The sequence below is a fragment of the Fukomys damarensis genome, unplaced genomic scaffold, assembly GCF_012274545.1.
Source record: "Fukomys damarensis isolate Sample0158 unplaced genomic scaffold, DMR_v1.0_HiC HiC_scaffold_21, whole genome shotgun sequence".
In the NCBI taxonomy this organism is placed as follows: domain Eukaryota; kingdom Metazoa; phylum Chordata; class Mammalia; order Rodentia; family Bathyergidae; genus Fukomys; species Fukomys damarensis.
The window spans coordinates 15,604,846-15,624,777 of record NW_022900933.1 but is presented as its reverse complement, the minus strand read 5'-3'; the positions used below and the strand labels follow the sequence as shown (position 1 = coordinate 15,624,777).

Sequence of the window (19,932 nt, the reverse complement as noted above, 5' to 3'; positions counted from 1 at the left end):
TGGTGGCACACGTCTGTAATCCCAGCACTCAGGAGGCTGAGGCAGGAGGATCACTGTGAGTTCCAGGCCAGTCTCAACTACATAATGAGACCCTATCTCAATGCCCCCCACACACAAAAGAACAAAGCTGGCAAACACTACTTGATTTTGAGACTTAATGTACAGTCACAGTAATCACCAAAATGTGGTATTGGCACAAACAAAGACAAAAAGAATAATGGAACAGAACAGCGAGCCCAGAAACAGACTGAGACAGTAGTATTTAGTGTGGACACTGATTTTTTTTTTTTTGACAACTGATTTTTGACGAATAAGGTGCAAAGGCACTTCGTAGAAGACAGGTTTTTTTTTTTTTTTAACTGGTACTGAAACAATTGAATATTCAAATGCACCTTGATCTATACCCTGTACCATATCCTATTTTAAAAATCAACTTAAAAAGGATCATAGACCTAGATACAATTTTTTGTTTGTTTTAACAAACCAGATCATATTATGTTGCCTAGGTTAGCCTTGAACTCCTAGGTTCAAGTGATTTTCCTGCCTCTTCCTTCCAAATATTTGGGACTACAGGACTACAGTGCCAGCCATAGACCTAAATGCTAAAATGCTATAAAACTATAAGGCATCCATAAAAAATGTTGAAAAAAAACTTTTGAGAACTTGGATTAGGCTAAGATTTCCTAGAAAATGACACCAAAAGTATAATCCTCAAAAGAATAAACTGATAAAAGGGACTTCATTGACATTTAAAACTTCTCTGTTCAAAAACCACTATTCATAAAAAGATGAGTCAGACTGGAGAAATATTTGTAAAGCATATATACTATATAAAGGACCTGTCTCCCGAATACAATGAGTTCTCAAAATTCAGTAATGAACAATTTTAAGATAGGCAAGAGATTTGAACAGACACTTATCAGAAGATATCAAATAAACTAGGTGTAGTGGTACAGGCCTGTAATCCCAACACTCTTAGGAGGCTGAGGCAGGAGAATTGCAAGTTTGTGCCTAGCCTGGGCAACTTAGCAATTTAGAGACTCTCTCAAAAATAAAAACAACAACAAAAAGGCTGGAGATGTAGCTCAGTGTAAGGACCCGGGGTTCAATTCCCAGTACAGGGAGGAAAAAAGCTATCAAACATGTACATGAAAAGATACCAACACTATAACTCATTAGAGAAATGCAAGTTAAAGCTGCAATGAGATACTAACACTAGTAGAAGGGCTAAGAAATTAAAAAGACTGACCATACCAAATGCTGATAAAGATGTGGAGGAAATGGCATTCTCACACATGGGGGGCAGGAATGTAGAATTACATGATTTGGAAAACTGGTAGTATCTTAAAAACTATATAATCTACCACACTGGATTATATTCTCCTAGACATTTACCCAAGATAAATGAAAGCATATATCCATACAAAGATTTGTACATGAAAATCCATAGCACCTTAGAGTAGTATCTCAAAAACTGGAAAAGACCCTCATATACAAACAAGTAGGTGGATCAAAACAATTATGTCATAGCCATACAACCTGGCAATAAAAAGGAACATTGCAACACTGACGAGCTCAAAATAATTATGCTGAATGAAAGAAACCAGTCAAGGGGCCGGGGATTTAGCTCAGCGGTTCGGTAGCCTGCCTTGGAAGTGCAAGGACCTGAGTTCAATCCCCGGTACCAAAAAAAAAAAGAAAGAAAAAAAGAAACCAGTCGAAAGAGTCTGCGTGATTCCATTTATATGAAATTCTAGAAAACAAAAACTGGAGATACTAATCAGCGATTGTTTCAAGAGGAACAAGGGCAGGGAGAGATTAAAAGAAAGAGAGAAAACTTTGGGGTAATGGATATGCTTTTTTCTATTGTAATAGTTAAAGGTATTTACATATGTCAAAACTTATGAACATGTATATTTTAAGGGTTTTTAAATTATTAGCTGGCATGGTGGCCCATACCTGTAATCTCTGCACTCTGGGAAGCTAAGGCAGGAGACTTCAAATCTGAATTCAGCCTGGACATCTTAGCTAGATCCTGTCTCAAAATTTAAAAAATTAAAAAAGAGCAGGAATGCAGCTCCGTTCAAAGGCCCTGGGTTCAATTCTTGAAACACGCACACACACATACACACACACACACACACCCACACACACACACACACCCACACACACACACACACCCACACACACACACACACCCACACACACACACACACCCACACACACACACACACCCACACACACACACACACCCACACACACACACACACCCACACACACACACACACCCACACACACACACACACCCACACACACACACACACCCACACACACACACACACCCACACACACACACACACGTACTTTAAAAGATGTATAGTTTACTGTATGCCAATTACAGCACAATAAATGTGTTTTAAAAAAGCATCTTTCTCAGTTGGATGTGGTGGCATAAACGCCTGTAATCCCAGTACTTGGGAGGCTGAGGCAGGAGGATTGCCATAAATTTGAGGACAGTTTGGGTTACATAGTGAGTTCAAAAGACAAACAAGACTGTCTGTCTCACCTTCCCCTACCCGCCAAAAATGTTTTTCTCAAAGGGTGTACAGATTCATTGACACTGTTAAATGAGAAGATGAGGGACGGGGATTTAGCTCATTGGTTTGGCCGCCTGCCTTGCGAGCACAGGGACCAGAGTTTGATCGCTGGTACCGAAAAGAGAAAAAAATGAGAAGATGATACTAAAAATACAGAAGAATTTCAAAGAATGAAAAATCTTGGTACTTAAATACTGGAATGATTTAGGCACAGTATGTACTATATTTTGAAGCTAATTTTATCTTTATTTTTTTGGTACCAGGGATCAAACTTGGGACCTTGTGCTTATAAGGCAGGCAGTGGCACCACTGAACTAAATACTCAGCCCTTGAAGCTAATTTTAAAACACTTCATTATGGAAAAAGTTTAAACACTGTCAGAAGTTTATAATGAAGTCCCACATGCAATTTACTCAGCTTTACTATCATCAGATTCTGGCTACTCTTGTATCATCTCTTCCACCAATTTTGTTCCTCTGGAATTATTCTGAGGCAAATCTCAAGATGTATCATTTCCTACATAAATATTTTAGCATGCATTTCTAAACAATAAAAACAGTGTGTTTATGTCTCATTTCTTTCAAAATACTGATTTAGAGAAATTTTAGGTTTACAGGAAAACTGAGCAGAAAGTAGTTTCCATACTCCTTGCTCACATGTACCCAAATCCCCTCCCATATCAACCTCACTCACGAGAGCAGTAATTTATTACAGATGATTCATTCATTCACATTCACATGTCAGAATCAACCAAAGTCCAAGGAGCTCATTCAGGCTCGTCCTGTACATTTTATGAGCTTGGACAAATGTATATAACATATGTGTCTACCATACAGTGTAACTTCACTGCCCTAAAAGTTTTCTGTGCACTACTCATCCTAGCTTCCTCCCCTATGTTTGATTTTTAAACTATTTCATAGTTTTGCCCTTAAAGGCTATTTTTAAGAAAGAAAACCCAGCCTTGAGCCACTACAAATGATTTCATTTCAGTGGCAAAAGGAAGGATTACTCACTATATAAATGTTCTAAGTTTCAGGGAGGGTGGGGTCCTATGGGAAGGATCAGTGTGTAGGAAGTGAGTTCCGCTGAAGCCAGCTTCCTCAGAGGTCTGTAGTGTTAGGTCAGGGATTTCACTTTAATTCTTCCCCTGTCTCTGTGCTTCAGAACATGATGTAAGTACAGGTCCAGCCACACAAGGTTTGTGGATTCTCAAGTTGGAGAGCTTATTTATCAAGGAGCTAAAAAGTGGAGAGGTATTTTTAATGTAGTATAGTACTTGCCTAGATCTTAAAAATGTTTTTTCAAAAACTATTTCTGTAATTATAAGAAATTCTATGGTGGTGCAGGCCTGTAATCCCAGCACTCTGGCAGGCTGAGGCAGGAGGACTGCCAAATTCAAACCCAGGCTGGGCAACTTAGCAAAACCTTGCCTCAAAACAAAACAGGGCTGAGGATATAGCACAGTGACAAGGCCCTAGGTTCAATCTCCAGTACCATGAGTAGACTGGGGGAAGTTCTAGCAAAAGTTTATAACATAAAAGTATCATCCCTAATCTCTTCTGTCCAACAACATGAACATGGTAAGCAACATGATTCACTGCTAGATTTTTATTTTACTTTAATTTTATTTTACCAGTTCTGGGGATTGAACTCAAGGTCTCAGGCATGGTAGGCAGCAAGCACTCTACCACTGAACCATGTCTCCAACATACTTTTAGATTTCCTAAAAACCACTTTTTGAAATTTGTTTTTATCAGTTAATATATTCAATATCTTTCCTACTCTGGACACGTAAATATACCTCAAACTTCATTTAACAAACAAGGAAACTGTAGGTTTACAAGACTACATCATTTACCACAGATCATAGGGTGAAGACGTTCTAGAGCAGAGATTCAAATTGAGATAGTTTAGTAAAGAGACCCTACTGTTGGCTATTACCCTATACTACTGACTCGTCAAACCGTAAGTGACTAATGCCTCAATGATGAAAATTGAGATTATCTCCAAATTCTATTATAAATAACACTTCAAAAAACTGTATGCATGTGTGTGGTGCTGGGGATCAAACCTAGGGTATGGGATATAATAGGCAAATACTACCACTAAGCTGTGTCTCTTCACTAAACCCTCAAATAAAAATTCTTTCTACATTGGGTCTGGGGATTTAGCTCAGTGGGTTCCATCACCTGCCTCGCAAGCTCAAGGTCCCGAGTTCAATCCCTGGTACCAAAAACAAAATTTAAAATTTAAAATTCTTTCTATATTGCTTGGTACTCTTGTGATAATTTTTTAATAGAATGAATTTCTAGACGTGGAAATGTGAGGTCAAAAGTATGTGCATTTTTAGATTTAATTGCTGAATTTGTTTTTCCCACCCAGTACTAGGGATCAAACTCAGGATGCTTGCCAGGCAGGTGTTGTGTGAGAACCTCCCTCCAATAAACTAACTCCCATGAATAGTTTATAAGAATGTGTGTGTATATTTCCCTATACCTTCAGTACCAATGTGTACCAATATTCACACTGGTAGGTGAAAAATGAAGTTTTAATTATGTTTTTCATATTTATTGCTGTTTAGAGTTCTTCTGTATATACTCTTTCTATCCTTTCCTTATGTTGTTCATGTTCTTTCTGACTTGAAAAGAATTTGGTGTCACTGCTTGATTTTCTACTTTATTCTTGGCAGTTTTTACTACACTTAAATTCATAATTTTGTGCAACTAAATATTAATGTAGATAATTGTGCAAGGAAAAAAGCTTGTTTTTTACAACACCCCCATGCTAATGTTTTTCAACATACACACAGTTATAATGAATATTTGCATTTTTATCATTTAAAACTTTCCTCATGCACACATTTTTATGCAACTGTCAATATCCCTAAAAAGTTGCAGTATATTCTATTACATTGACAGAATTCTAATGTGAGTATTAGCTATTTTAAGTATTTATTTATAAAAGGATCAATCCTCAGGGTGGGATGGATTGGTAAGCACTAGTCTAGCATACACAAGACCCTGGGGTTTGATCCCATAAATAAATCCTATAAATCATATGAATTGCTTGGATTTCTACACTTAAAATGTGGGATTCTAAGCCTGCATAAATTAGAAAGTAACTTAAAAGAGTGGCAAGTTAAGTGGAAAACTTGAAACATTTATTAATCATAGTCAATGTTTCCAGTAACACACAGAATTCTATCTAGCACCTGCCCAAGCTTTCCTTGGAGTAAGAGGTGTAATCATTACTCTAATGCCAAAGAAAGCTATCATTTCCGTGAACAACTGACATCACTGGTTAGAGATACCATTCAACATTTATAGGACTTTGTGTTAGACTTGAGCTTAGTATTTCTTGGCAAATTATTAAAATCTGTGCCTAAGATTTTCAGTTTAACTGGTCTTGCAAAAACGAGCTTGTTCTAGATGTCACTGAGATTTTCAGTTCTTTTTCTCTTTACTTCACTTTAACATAACTGAGAAAATTTCATTACTATAAACAGAACAATAACACTGTTAGAGGCTGACTGAGCCTGTGGGTCTCAAGTTTAAAGTTAGATCAACCCTTTAAATTTATATCCTTAAGGTTCCCAAGTACTTAAACACCATTTTAAACAGCTTATAGGCTTGCTCTGTCTTTAATTTTACTGATTTCTCACACTCTAAAAAGTTACCGGTTGGGTAGGGTGGTGTACACCTGTAATCATAGTATTCTGGAGGCTGAGGCAAGAAGACTGTCACAAGTTCAAGGCCAGCCTTGGCTACACAGAATCCAAGGACAGCCTGAACTACACAGCAACATATTGTAAAAAAAAAAAATTTTTTTTAAGTGACCCACCTTCATTTAGAAAATGACTACTTAACAATTTATTAAATTTTTCTCCTTTAATATTTTGAAATCTGGAAAGGTAACTACAGAAACACAATTGAAATCTGGAAAGTTAATTGCAGGATTGATTCCTTTTTTAAGTAAATACTCACTTAAAATAGCTAATACTCACACTAGAATTCTGTCAACGTAATAGAATATACTGCAACTTTTTAGGGATACTGACAGTTGCATAAAAATGTGTACACGAAGCAAGTTTTAAATGATAAAAATGTAAATATTCATTATAACTGTGTACATATGTTGAGAAACATTAGAATGGGGGTGTTGTAAAAAATAAGCTTTTTTCCTTGCACAATTTCCTTCATTTATAAAGACCAGACATATTTTAATATAAATTTTGCAGCGAAAGGTAGATTTATAAAATGTCCTTCTGAAATTGTTTTTATACAATCATTTTTGGCCTTTCAATGATTAGTACTTTATTTAACTATAAACAGTATTTTATTTTTATTTACTATAAACAGTATTTTCAGTTAACAAATGATTATTTTCTATTCTAAATCAAAAAAGACGTTGACAATTTGTTTCCTTAAAAACTAGAAAATTTGAGTCATATGAATAAAATACTAAGGACTCTACCTATATATCTAATAATTGTTTCCAATGTCATTTTTTAAAAATTTATTAATGCAAATACAGCTGTTCTCAAATTATAGTGAAGCAGCAGCACTGGCAAGACGTGGGGAATGAGCAGAGGTGCATATTCTGGTCCCATTCCAAATATACAAAATCAGAAACTCCAGCTGGTGCCACAGAACTTGTGTTAACAATCACTTCATCCAAGGCACACTAAGGTCTGAAAACCAGGACTATAATATATATTCTATAAGGTTTAAAAGACAATATAAATTAGTTTCAGATTTCAAAAAATTGTATTCTTTTGTATCTTTTTAAAAATTCTTTTATATCTTAAGAAAGCAAAAAGACCCAGTTAATTCACATTAAAAAAAAATGTTAAGTGCATTCTAAATCAAAACCATGAATTCTCATGCTCAAGTTTACACTCTTTCTTCAGGTGGTAATATTTCTGTAGCATCAGTAGAAATGGAATGGAGGCTAACTGAGAGCAAAAATTATGATAGATCAAGGCAAAAGATCTCATCAAAAATTTGCAACAGAGGGCTGGGGATTTAACTCAGTGGTGCTGCTGCCTGCCTCTAAAAATTATTTTGATATAGTGAAAGCAAACCAAAGAACTGATAATTTATTGTCTATCAATAGACAAACTAGAAAAACACACAATGTCCTTGTTACTTTAATATCCAATATATGCATAATATAGGAAACCAAGCACTTCAGTTATCTCCCAACTTGTAAACTTTGCCCTCTTTCAGAAACAGCTGAATCATTTGCCATTTTATCTTCTTATCTCCACACCCTATGTAGTACCCAACCATCAGCAAAAGCAAATGAAAAAGCTATGCTAGCTTCTAGTTAGAGGTACAATAAAGTCATGGAAGGCAGTAATACTTTCACTTGAACACCATCTTCTAGGAAAGCAGGACACATATCTCTGAGGAGTAAGGGAACATGGATTCTCCACTGTGTTCCTGTGACAGGTCAGGCTACCATGCAATAGTTCTTCTACATACAAACTGGAGATCTGCCCCAACCCTGTGGTGAGAGCAGTGCAGATGTACCATGGCAGCTGGAGCAGTAACACAGATGGCTAAGGAAACGCACCCAGAGGAAAGGAAACCAAGGACCCTTCCACAGGAACTCTGTAGACCTTAGGCAATCAAGATGACTCATTTCACACTTTTATTTAAGTACAAAAAATTTCAAAAATCTCTTGCTACTGTAAGAAAAACTCCAAAATGACTTTTTTTCCTTTGTTGCTATGAGATCAGGATTGAAGTGGTTTGAGTGACCATCCAACTGTAAAGGCAGCTCAGAAGCAGGAACAAAGCTGCTTTCGGGAATTTATTACCCAGATGCAGTCAATAAACATTAAAAAAATTTAAAATTCCAAAAAGTGAGAACATAAGAGCAATGCCTTAACAACTCTCTTTGACACTGGCAGGAATTTTATGAGCTAGATTTCCAGATAATCAAAACTTAAAGGGTAAATCCAAACACTTCATTTTCCCCCCAGTACCGGGGGATTGAATCCAGGGCTTTCACACTGAGCTCTATTCCTATCCCTTTTTATTTTAAGACAGGGTCTCACTAAGTTGTCTGGGCTGGGCTTAAACTTCTGATCTTCCTGCATGAGACTACCAGCATCCTAGAATTACAGGCATGTGCCACTATGCTGGGCCTACTTTTAATATTTGTTATGAAAGTTTTCAAAATATCCTATATGGCCTTTTCTTCCTTATTGTTTGTGGTGCTGGGGAATGAACCGAGGATCTCACCCATGAGATAAGCACTCTACCACTGAGCTATATCCCTAGTCCCAGCATTTCACTTTTTTTTTTTTTGGTGCTGGAGATTGAACCCAGGGCCTTATGCATGCTAAGTGCACAGTCAACCACTCAGTTATACTTCTAGCTCCTCAATTTTTGGGGGGGCACCAGGGATCAAACTCAGGACCTTGTGCTTGCGAGGCAGGCAGCGGAACCACTGAGCCAAATCCCTGGCCCCTAGCCCCTCAATTTTTAAAAATAGAAACTAATAGTCATAACTGAAGTTTTTCCTGATGAGTTTATATTATGAACTCCAATTACCAATAAGGGTGCTTTCAAAGACCTCATACTATGAAGCTTTCATTCACAGCAACTGTCTAACTCCTCTGTTATTCTAGTCAATCATCACAGAAACTTTTGAATGTCTGCCCCCTTTCCTATCTCCCACATCCCACTGCCCTTTTGATTTTCTTCCCACTAAAATTCCTTTTCTAAAATAGTTAATAATAGTTAAAATTATAAGATAGTTACATTTATTATAGAACATTTGAAAAATAAAAGGGGAAAATCATCAAAACTGCCAATCTTTTTCTTCTTTTCCCAGCATAGATTAATACAATGCTAAAATAGTGGAACAACAGCTGACCACACAGCAAGTTCTGGCAGGGTCCTATGTTTCAGGCTGTGTAAAATATAGAATGCTTTTTTCTTATTTAGGAATGTTAAATCTATGCTGCATTTTTTTTTCTCAAAATATTTTAAATTAAAAAGATACGAGCTGGGTGTGATGGTGCACGCCTGTAATTCCAAAACTTGGGAGGCTGAGGCAGGAGGATCACCATGAGTTTGAGAGCAGCCTGGGCTACATAGTGAGTTCCAGGTCAGTCTCAACTATGTAGTGAGACCCTGTCTCAAAACAAAACAAAACAAAACAAAACAAAACAAAACATATGAATACATTTTTAAAGAAAAGATAAATTCATTTGAAATACTTAAACTAGGCACTGTAAATAAACTAAAGCTACAAATTAGGAGAAAATATTTGAAAAGCATATAGTCAATATAAGTACCCGATCCTTCCTAAAATGTGTGTATAAAAAGTGTATAAAATGTTTTTTATAAAGTCAGTAATAAAAAAGGCAAACAATCAATTTTTAAAAAACTGGCAAAGAACACAAATAGGTACTCACAAATGAAATACAAGTGGTAAACAAGCATAAGAAAAAAGCTCAAACTTATTAACAATTGGGGAAATATAATTAAAAAAACATGAGGGCTGGAGTGTAGTGCTATGGTTGAGCATATACTCAGCACAAATTCCCAGCCTCAAAAACAATGAAATAATATAAGAAACCATTTCAAGACCATCAGACTGACATGTAAGGAGTCAGACAACACTAATAACTGACAAGGATGTTAAAGAATGGATCTTGCAATACACTCTTGATGTAAAACCACTTTGAAGAGCAATCATTAATACAGTTTAAAGCCCATGTACTGGGCTAGGGATTTAGCTCAGTGGTTCTACCACCTGCCTCGAAAGTGCAAGGTGCTGAGTCTGAAACTATCTTTTGAGAAATTCAATACATGTACTCAAAGATCAATTAATATGACAATCACTCTAGTATTACTTATTGTGAAAAATTGGAAAATACTAAGTATTCTTAAATAGAATAATTTTTATATATTCATGAAAAAAGAAAAAAATGAATGAACTAGGGCTATATGAATCTATATATCTGTAAATTCCAAAAACATGGGAATGTCTTTTTTTTAAACAGGTCATATATATAAATTTCAGAAATGCAGAAACTTTCTCCTACAACTTTTATTTATTGTGTGTGTGTGTGTGTGTGTGTGTGAAAGAGAGGGTCTTGCTATGTAGTTCAGGCTGAACTTGAACTCATCAGGTAGTCCAGGCTGGCACTTGGGAGGCTGAGGCAGGAGGATCACTGTACATTCGAGGCCAGCCTGACTATAGAGTGAATTCAAGGTCAACCTGAACTACATAGTGAGACCTTGTCTGAAAGAAAAAGAAAAGGGGTGGGGGGGCGGAGGAGGAGGAGGAAAGGGAAGAGAAGGCGAAGGAGAAAGAAAAGAGAGAGAGAGAAAGAGAGAAAGCAGGCAGGTAAGCAAACAGGCAGGCAGGCAAGCAAGGTGGCTAAGGGTATAGTTCAGAAGTAAACTGTTTGCCTAGCATGCATGAGTCCCTGGGTTTGATTTTCAGTAAAAATAAGAGAAAAAAAGAAAGATGGTGGTGGGGGCAGGGTGAGAGGAAAAAAAACAAGGAAGAGACAGAGATGGCCTGTGAGGGAGAAAACTTAGGGAAAACAACCTTCAAAATCCTACCATAAGGTATAGTGGTGTGCATACCTGTAATCCCAACTATTTGGAGGGCTGAGGGAGAAGGATCTCAAGTTTGAGGCCAGCCTGCGCAATTTAGCAAGACTCTGCTTCACAATAAAACTGTAAAGAAGAGATGGGGGGCTGGGGATTTAGCTCGGCAGTTCGGTGGCCTGCCTTGCAAGCGCAAGGACCCGAGTTCAATCCTCGGTACCAAAAAAACAAACAAACAAACAAAAAAAAAATACACACACACACACACACACACACACACACACACACAAAAAAAAGAAGAGATGGGGATGCAGCTAATGGTAATGCTCTTGCCTGGCAGGAGAAAGACCCAGGGTTTCATCCCCAACACCATTAGCAAACAACATCAAATACCAAAACAAAAATGGTATACACAGCAAAAAGACAAGTAAAAAAAATCTAATAAAGTTGGGCGGTATATGCTTGAAACATTTCACAACAAAAGAGAAATAAAATATTTGGGCTAAAAAAAAATCCCTACTATTTTCAGCTCTAATTTCAAACATGAGATTCCAAGAATATGACTATATTAGCTGGTGTGGTGGCATACACTAGTAATACAGCATTCTGGGAGGCTGAAGTGGAGCATCACAAGCTCAAGCCAATGTTGGCTGATTTAGAGACTTAGTAAGACCCCATTCAATTAAAAAGGGGCAGGTGTGGAGCTCAGTGCAAAGATCCTTGGTTCAATCCCCAAAAGACAAAACAAAACAATTATACATAGTTCACAAAATGAAAACCCATCACAGTCCATCATTGTATCTGCTAAAACTAAAAAAGTAAAGCCAAAGACATCTGATCTTTGGAACAAGAAAAATGCTTCAGATGTTATATCTTCAGTCACATTATCTAACAGTTTATGACTGTGATGGTACCGGAAGTTACATGACAGTAAATTGGGTAAGATTTGGTTACTCATTTCCAAAATGATTCCAATGTCATACTTGTGCTAAAGTGACAAATACCACCTTGATCCTATTGGCTCAGGACTGTCCCAGTTTGAAAATTTAAAACTGTGTTCCTGACCTCTAGTTTCAAGCAAAATGGGATGGCTGGCCATTCTAACTTCTGGTCATATCAAAATTTTTGAGCTAGCAAAGAATTCTGAGATTAATGAGTAAATTACCTAATTTTATAGCTGGGAAAAGTAAGGAATTCTGTATCTTCAGAGTACTAAGAAAAGCTCCAAGCCATTTAAGCTCTCCAGTTTGTTCACCTTATGGACTAACCCTCTGCAGATCAGACTTGTGGTCTTCCAGTCCTTTATAACTACTTGTGAGGAGAAGCCTTGTGCTTTCCCCCATTCTGACTCCACCTCTACAATTCTCTAGTCATTTTACAGGCTTTCTGTGGAACTGGTGCTCATTCTGCAGTGATTGGCTAACAGGGTTGCAGGCAGATCTGACGTCTCAGTGTGCAATTGGTGAAGACTCTCTGAGTCCCATGCCATATATTATACCCCTTTCCTGATTCCCTCCTTTTAACTAAGAACTTTTACACTTAGCCTTGCATTGTACAATCATTCAGTGAATATTTACTGAGTGAGAGCAGGATCTGTGCTAGATACTGGAAAAAGTAAAAACAATGTACTCAGCCACATAAGAGAGTTAATAACATGATATGTAAAATAATAAACAAGTGGACTACAAGGTGCTTCACCTCTGGAAGTTGAAGAAGGTTTTAACTGAGGAGGTGATATGTGATAGCCAGGGAGGAAATGTATCATCCATGTCTGAAACAGCCCCATGAAGTTCAGGGTGGAGGGCTTCGCTAGCATGGGTTTGATCCCCTAGTACAATAAAACTAACAACAACAACAAGCCAGCCTTGTCGCTCCTATCACCAAAGGGTATAATGCTTTGCTCTCAGTTGAAGTTCAACAAATACATAAATTTGGCAAAGTCAAAAAACCTAGTCCTAGCCAGGCATGGTGATGCACACCTGTAATCCCAGTCCTTGAGAGGCTGTGGCAGGAAGATTAGCATGAGTTTAAGGCCAGTCTGGGCTACATAGTGAGTTCAAGGATAGCCTGAATTACACAGTGGAACCTGTCTCAAAATCCTAACCACCGCCCCCTCCCCACCAACATCTCTTGGAGATGAGGGTAGGTTAACTGAATCTGGCAAGAGAAGTTTCAGAGGCTGACACTATACCTGGCTACGTACAATGTTGCTCAGGTGGCTGTCCTCAGACATCTGTGCATTTTGGAAGTAGGACAAGGGTGCAGGTATCTCTGTCATTGGAGCAACTGTACAGAAATACTTTTCCTCAGAAAACAAAGCTTCTCGGAGGTCTAAAAAAGAAAAAGAAAGCAGAACTTTGTGCATTATGATTACACTCTTTTTTTTTTGTACCGGGGATCGAACTTGAGACCTTGCACTTGAGAGGCAGGCAGCAGAACCACTGAGCTAAATCCCCGGCCCAACACTCTTTAATTTTTAAAAGCTCTCATAAATTACATTCAGCAACAAACCTCTCTTTCATATGCTCTCCTCCAGGCCACGCCAACCTCAGACCTCAAGGGCTGCTGAAGCTTGCAGGCTCCTGGATTAGGTCTGAAATTGAATTTTACTAGGTCATCCATAGTTGGTCAAATACTGGCAAATCCATTCATACCCATCAAATACTTATGTGGCTAACTTGTACACCAGAAATGTTCATTTGCCCTGATCTTCAACTGACAGATTTATTGTCATTGGAATACACCTCTACCTAAAATGTTTGTAGCTTGGATGGAATATAAGGACAGAAAAAAAAGCAGGCTTAAACCAGGTATGGTGGTGAACACCTATAATCCCAGCACTCCAGAGGCTGAGGCAGGAGGATCACTATGAGTTTGAGGCCAACCTGAACTACACAGTGAGCCCATCTCAAAAAAACAAAAGAAAAGAAAAGAAAAAAGAAGGCAGGCTTGTTGCCTCTCTGCTTCCTGCCTGACCTGCCATGGACTGTTTCTCCTCTCCCATGCCACCCTGCCTTGGAGCCAACCAAGTATGGACTGAAACCTCTATAAACTATGAAGTAAAATATATCTTTCCTCTTTTAACTTGTGGATGTCAGGTATTTTGTTTCAACAAGAAAAGTAAGACAACAAGGATAATACATAAGTCATGACGCATAACTCAATACTATTTTCAAAGTTCTTTTCACATCCATCCATTATTCCATTTAATTCTTTTTTTTGTTTTGTTTTGTTTTGTTTTGTTTTGTTTTGTTTTGTTTTTTGAGACAGGGTCTCACTATGTAGTTGTGACTGACCTGGAACTCACTATGTAGCCCAGGCTGGTCTCGAACTCACAGCGATCCTTCTGCCTCAGCCTCCCGAGTGCTGGGATTAAAGGCATGAGCCACCACGTTCGGCTTTAATTCTTTAAAAAATAATAAGAAAAATAATTTATACTAGGATGTTAAAAAGAAACACATTCAGGAAGCTGGTATGCTGGTCCATGCCTATAATCCTAACCCTTGGGTGGGTGAGGCCAGATACCTGAGTTTGAGGCTATTCTGGGCTACATAGGGAGTTCAAGGCCAGCCTGGATTACATAGACCCAGTCTTGAAAACAAATAAAACCACAAAACCCACAACACCTCAGAAAAGGTGAAGGAATTTTTCTGTGCAGGTTCAGGGACAAGTGAATTACACCCCAGTACTCAAGTTGTCTGATGTCAAGCCCAGGGGTTTTCTGGTTACCTAGAGAAATCACAGGCCTTCCCTGATCTTCTGCAGGGTCTCAGTGCTGCAGGAGGTAGACTACCTCAAAGAGTTTCCTTTGGAACACAGCACGAAGCAGAGACAAGCAACAGAGTCAGGTCAGGCTCTGGGAACAAATATCCACTGTTGGCAGAAAGGGACAGGCCAAGCAGAGTTGTTTTTGGTCCAGAAATAGCTGAAAACAATTGATGAGTGCATGCAAAAGGTCAACGACCCTACTGTTTAGGCAGCATGGCAAAAAACACTTGTAGATTTTATAACATTTTCAGCTGAGCCCTGTGAATATGGGAAAAGACAGCTGGGAAGTGTGGATCTTTCCTATAACCTGGATTGCAAAAGAGAGGAGGAGACATAAATAATTTTGGTGCTTTCTTCTCTGGCCACCTGTTGAAGACAACAAAGCAAAGCCCTTCAGTTCACTGCTATCCATGTATCTTTTCACTCAAAACACTTGCTCAATCACACAAAAGAAATCATTCTTGATAAGAAATTCTACTGTATATAAAGAAATCAAAAAAGCCCCAAGAGAACTATGAATAATCTCAAAGCTTAGCCTGCACCACAGAAAAGTCTGTCTGCAAGAAAACTTTCTCTTCAAAAAGTATCTCAGGAGCAATGCGGAATCTCAGAATAAGCTTATTAAAAATCCTATTCAAGGAAGCACAGAAAAGTACATTTTTTTCTTGCTCTTTCCAAGATAACAACTATAGCTTCTATAGAATATGGTTGATTATTGGTATCATTTTCTTTCTTCACTCTCAGATAAGTGTAAACAGACCTGGTACAGTACTCTACAAAAACATTTTTATGACATTTGATCATGAGCTTTTACAAAGGGTTTTCAACTTGCTTTCTCGTCTCTAAGCTACATGCCTAGCTTTTCTTCTGGAAAACTGCTTTAAGGGCTGCGGATTTAGCTTGTGGCTCCATCACCTGCCTTGCAAGCCCAAGGACCAAGTTCAATACTGGGTACCCAAAAAAAAACAAACTGCTGTATGTATTTTCTGCTGCATATGTATTAGGCTGCTAAAAGGTTTTCAGGGGCCAATGTGCTTGTGATTTATTCTTTTCCTTCAAAAGTATTTAATCAGTTTTGGTGTCAGTCTAACAGCTTCTTCCTGACAGGCAGCCCAAGTTCTGAATAAATAGATGGGAAGGAAAGGCTTTTATTTGGGGTTTTCAAGACTAGCATTCAACAGTAAATGTAACCAAACTCTACCTCTAAATGTACTGTAAAATCAATATAAATAAAAATACTAAATTAATTTTTAAAATTAGCCAAGAAACACACACACTTTTTTTTTTTTTTTTGCAAGGAAATACATCCTGGAAAAACTCTTCTGAATTTTTAAGGCATTAGGAGCAAATAATTTCCCCAGTCCTACAAAAAGCTTTTTTTTTTTTGGTATCGGGGATTGAACTCGGGTCCTTGCGCTTGCAAGGCAGGCCACCAAACCACTGAGCTAAATCCCCAGCTACAAAAAGCTTTTGAAAAGGGTAGATGCTAAAAAGAGCAAGGATAGTGATACATCCTATTTGGTGGTTGTTCACCATCCTTCCATCCCACTCCACCTCTGTGAACCATCTGTGGTAGATTAGATTATTCAGCAAATATCCACTTTCTCCGCTAGCCAGCATCCCCAAGGGAGGACTATACAGTCAGCCTTCTATATTCTTCAGTTAGGCATCCTCAGATGCAATCAAGATCAAAAATATTTGGGGGCTGAAAATATTTGGGAGGAAGAAAGAATTGTCTGTACTGAACATGTACAGACATGTTTCCCTTTTATTCCCTAAATGATACAGTATGATTACATAGCATTTGCACTATATTACACATAACCTAAAAATGATTTGATTTTGTTACAAAATTGTTTTATTTTTTTCATAGAAGAGTGTTTTTTATATTTTCTTATTAATATCTACTGGTATTGCATTGAAAATTTTTTTAACTGGGCATACAATCCAAAAGGAAAAAAAAGAATTCCAGAGGTTATGTGTAGGTTACATGTAAACACTACATTTTATGTATACTTGAGCACCCTCACATATTATGGAACCAATGCCCTGAAGATATCAAGAGACCATTGTACTTCTCTCCAGCGATGTTGGGCTTGGCCTTCTGACTTGCTGGGCCTCATACTGGGCCTAAGCCACTTGCCATCCTAACTGGACTTTGGTCAGTGCAGTCTTAACAGATTAGGTATAGGCAGACAATTGAACTATGCTTGTGAAATTGTCTTGCCTTCTTATACTTCTGCTGTTGTTGAGAAGAGTTTACCTTGCATAGCCTCTGCCCCTTTAGCCTGAGCCCCAGAATAAAATAAGCAAATGAGAATGCTCCCTGCTGATCCACATACCTACACCTTGAAGCAGAGCTCCAAACTGCTGAATTTGGGGGAGATGTGCTATGTAGAGTTGTTGTAGCAACTTGTTTTAAAATAATGGTAATGCTGGCTCAGAAGACGCAATGAAGATGAACTGAAGTAACCCCAGAATCCCCTATCTGCAGCTCTTGGAGGACTAAATGTGTTTAGAATTCAGAATTTTTGAATTTTATGAAGGTAATAAGAAACAAATACCATGTTATACGTCCTCAGCATCACAACATGAAACATTAAGGCTACAAGTTGAAATAATGTCTATATTTAAATTCATGTTAGATTTCCATCAAACTACTTATGAAACACTTTACAGTTTAGGGATTTGGGGATTTGAGAATCGTGGATATGAGACAAAGGTCCTGTATTTCAAACTTTTTTCTTTTAGATAGGGTTTTGCTCTATTGCCCAGGCTGGCCCTGAACTCCCGAACTCAAGTGATGCTCCTGCCTCAGCCTCCCAATAGCTTGGATTACAGGCACAGCCACACCTAGCTTAAATTCTCAATTTTAAAGACTTTTGCCAAAAGGTTATTTAATTTTGATAATTTCATAATGATGGTTCAATTACAAGTTATTGTCTCAAATCCTCTGTGGAAATGGATAGAATGACTAATTTATAATGAAAAAGTGATTACTCACATCTAATTAATTTGTAAGCTTCTAGATGTATCCGCATTGCAAGCATTCTTTTGCTCTGGATCAATTTAAACAAAGAACTGTATAACCCATTCTAAAAACCAAACATTAATGCTCTAATCAGCAAACACTCTTTGGGTTTCTTTCACATAACCAGTCATTGTGATAGGTGCTGGGGATACTATGGAATCAGATATGCTTCTGTTTACATGAGGAGTTTACTATACAGAGAGGAAGACAAGTAAAATTTTAGATTGGGTAAATTCTCAGATTGTGTGTTGAAATAAAAATGGTAGATATATTGGGTTAAATATTTAAATTAATATCATCTGTTTATTACCTTTACAAAATATGTTTACCAGGAAAATTTTAATTAAACTAATTTTGGGGTCTGAAGATGCAGCTCAGTGGTAGTGCTTGCCTACAGTGTATGAGGCCCTGGGTTTAATCCCTAGCGCCACAATAAGTAAATAAGTAAATAAATAGTACAAACATTTATGGCTCACAATATATTTGTTCTACAGTGTTTTTCTCAATTCTCAGTTGTTACATCAGGCCTAACGTTCAAAGTATTTCGCAACGTTTTCCTTCCTGAAGCCTCTTTCCTCCCTCTGTTTTTGTGACACTGCACTATTGTGGTTCTCCTCCTACCACACTCATTTCTCCTCAGCTGCCTCTTTCCTAAGTGTTTGTCCATGGCGTCCCCTTTTTCCCCTTAGGCATATCCTCCACTGCTCCAACATCAACTGGTAAGTCTACCTAAGTGACTAATGTTCTTAGTGTCAGTCTTGGCCACAGGACATTTTCACCAACTGACACTTCAAAAGCAATACTTCCAAAGCACTTCTTCTTTACTTCTTCCCTTCTAACTTGTTTCTGAGAATAGTGTCTTCCATTCTCTAAACTTAAATCCTCCTGGTCAACAGTACATTTGATTCTTTGATCCTCATTTGGTTGCTATGTACTGCTTACATTGCTCTATGCCTCTGCCAACACCCCAAACTCTCATTATATTTCACCTGAATTATGCAAAACTCACCTCAATTCTCGTATCTATTCCAGCCTCCGCTACCAGACTGATGTGTCCAAAACCAAACTTTGGCCACAACAGTGCACACATTTGAAAAGGGCAAGAAGAAGAAAAGCAAATACTAAAAACACGGCCACACACCGGCCACGCGTACATCACGACAGCCCCGATCAAGGAAAAGCACTAAGACGCTTTTTCCGCATGGCGAGTGAGACATGAGAGAAATTTCCCGAGTGCCACTCACTACTGGACAAGGACACACTAGGGCACGAGCCGCGGCGTTGCACCAGTTGCTCAAGCAGACCCGACCCAGGTCACTTCCTCTCTCTCCCACTCCACTCAAGATAGTCAGTCCCGCCCCAGCACCTGCGCCTCGAGAAGCCTCCGGGAAGCCAGTATTTCCCGACCATAGCTCCGAAGAGACTCTTTTCAACCTGACGCGGGCCGAATCCTGGGCCCGAGAAACTGGCCGCCCCTCACTTCCCACGCGGGGTTCCTCAGTCTCCAACCGGCCGCGCCCCGCCCCTCATCCTGGGGAACACCGGCTCCGGCCAGAGGCGACAAAGGGCCAGGCCCGGTCTGTGGCTGCCAGTGCCACACAGGAGCAGGAACGCCCTCCTTTCTCCGCAGATTCCCGGTCACTCACCTTCTTTCCCAGCCGGAGCTCGCTCAGAGAAAGTCCCTTCCCCAGCGGCCGCTGTTTTGTTTCCGAGGTAAAATCTCACCCCGCTAAACTACCCGCCCCAGGCCCCGCCCTGGAAGACTCATCTGTGTCGTCATTTCCGGCTCTGGCGCCGTTGGCGGCGAAGCCAGGGCCGGGCGGAGCTTCCGGCTTTTCGCTCCGACCGTGGCGTCGGGGGAATCCCTGCGCTGAAGGCAGTCCCGAGCTCCCTGAAAGTCCGGAGCAACCGGTTCCGTTTGCGGGCGTGGGTCTGGAGCTGTCAGGCCTCTGAGGCC

The 19,932-nt window shown here is 38.9% G+C and overlaps 1 protein-coding gene across 3 annotated transcripts in view; it reads right to left on the bottom strand.

The window, feature by feature from the left end:
- The window catches only part of Psen1 (presenilin 1), a 70,028-nt gene extending 50,297 nt beyond the window's left edge, over nt 1–19,731 (bottom strand). Inside the window, exons 1-2 of one of the 3 annotated variants that reach the window (XM_010645426.3) lie at nt 19,622–19,731; nt 13,368–13,507 (exon numbers count right to left, since the gene is read on the bottom strand). In XM_010645426.3, the coding sequence (XP_010643728.1) occupies nt 13,368–13,454 (87 nt within the window). In that variant the 5' untranslated portion in view covers nt 13,455–13,507; nt 19,622–19,731. Of the gene's footprint in view, nt 1–13,367; nt 13,508–13,687; nt 13,777–19,621 lie in introns of those variants that run through there. The other 2 variants (XM_010645429.3, XM_010645427.3) reach the window with 2 other exon arrangements.
- Between the last annotated feature and the right edge of the window lie 201 nt (nt 19,732–19,932).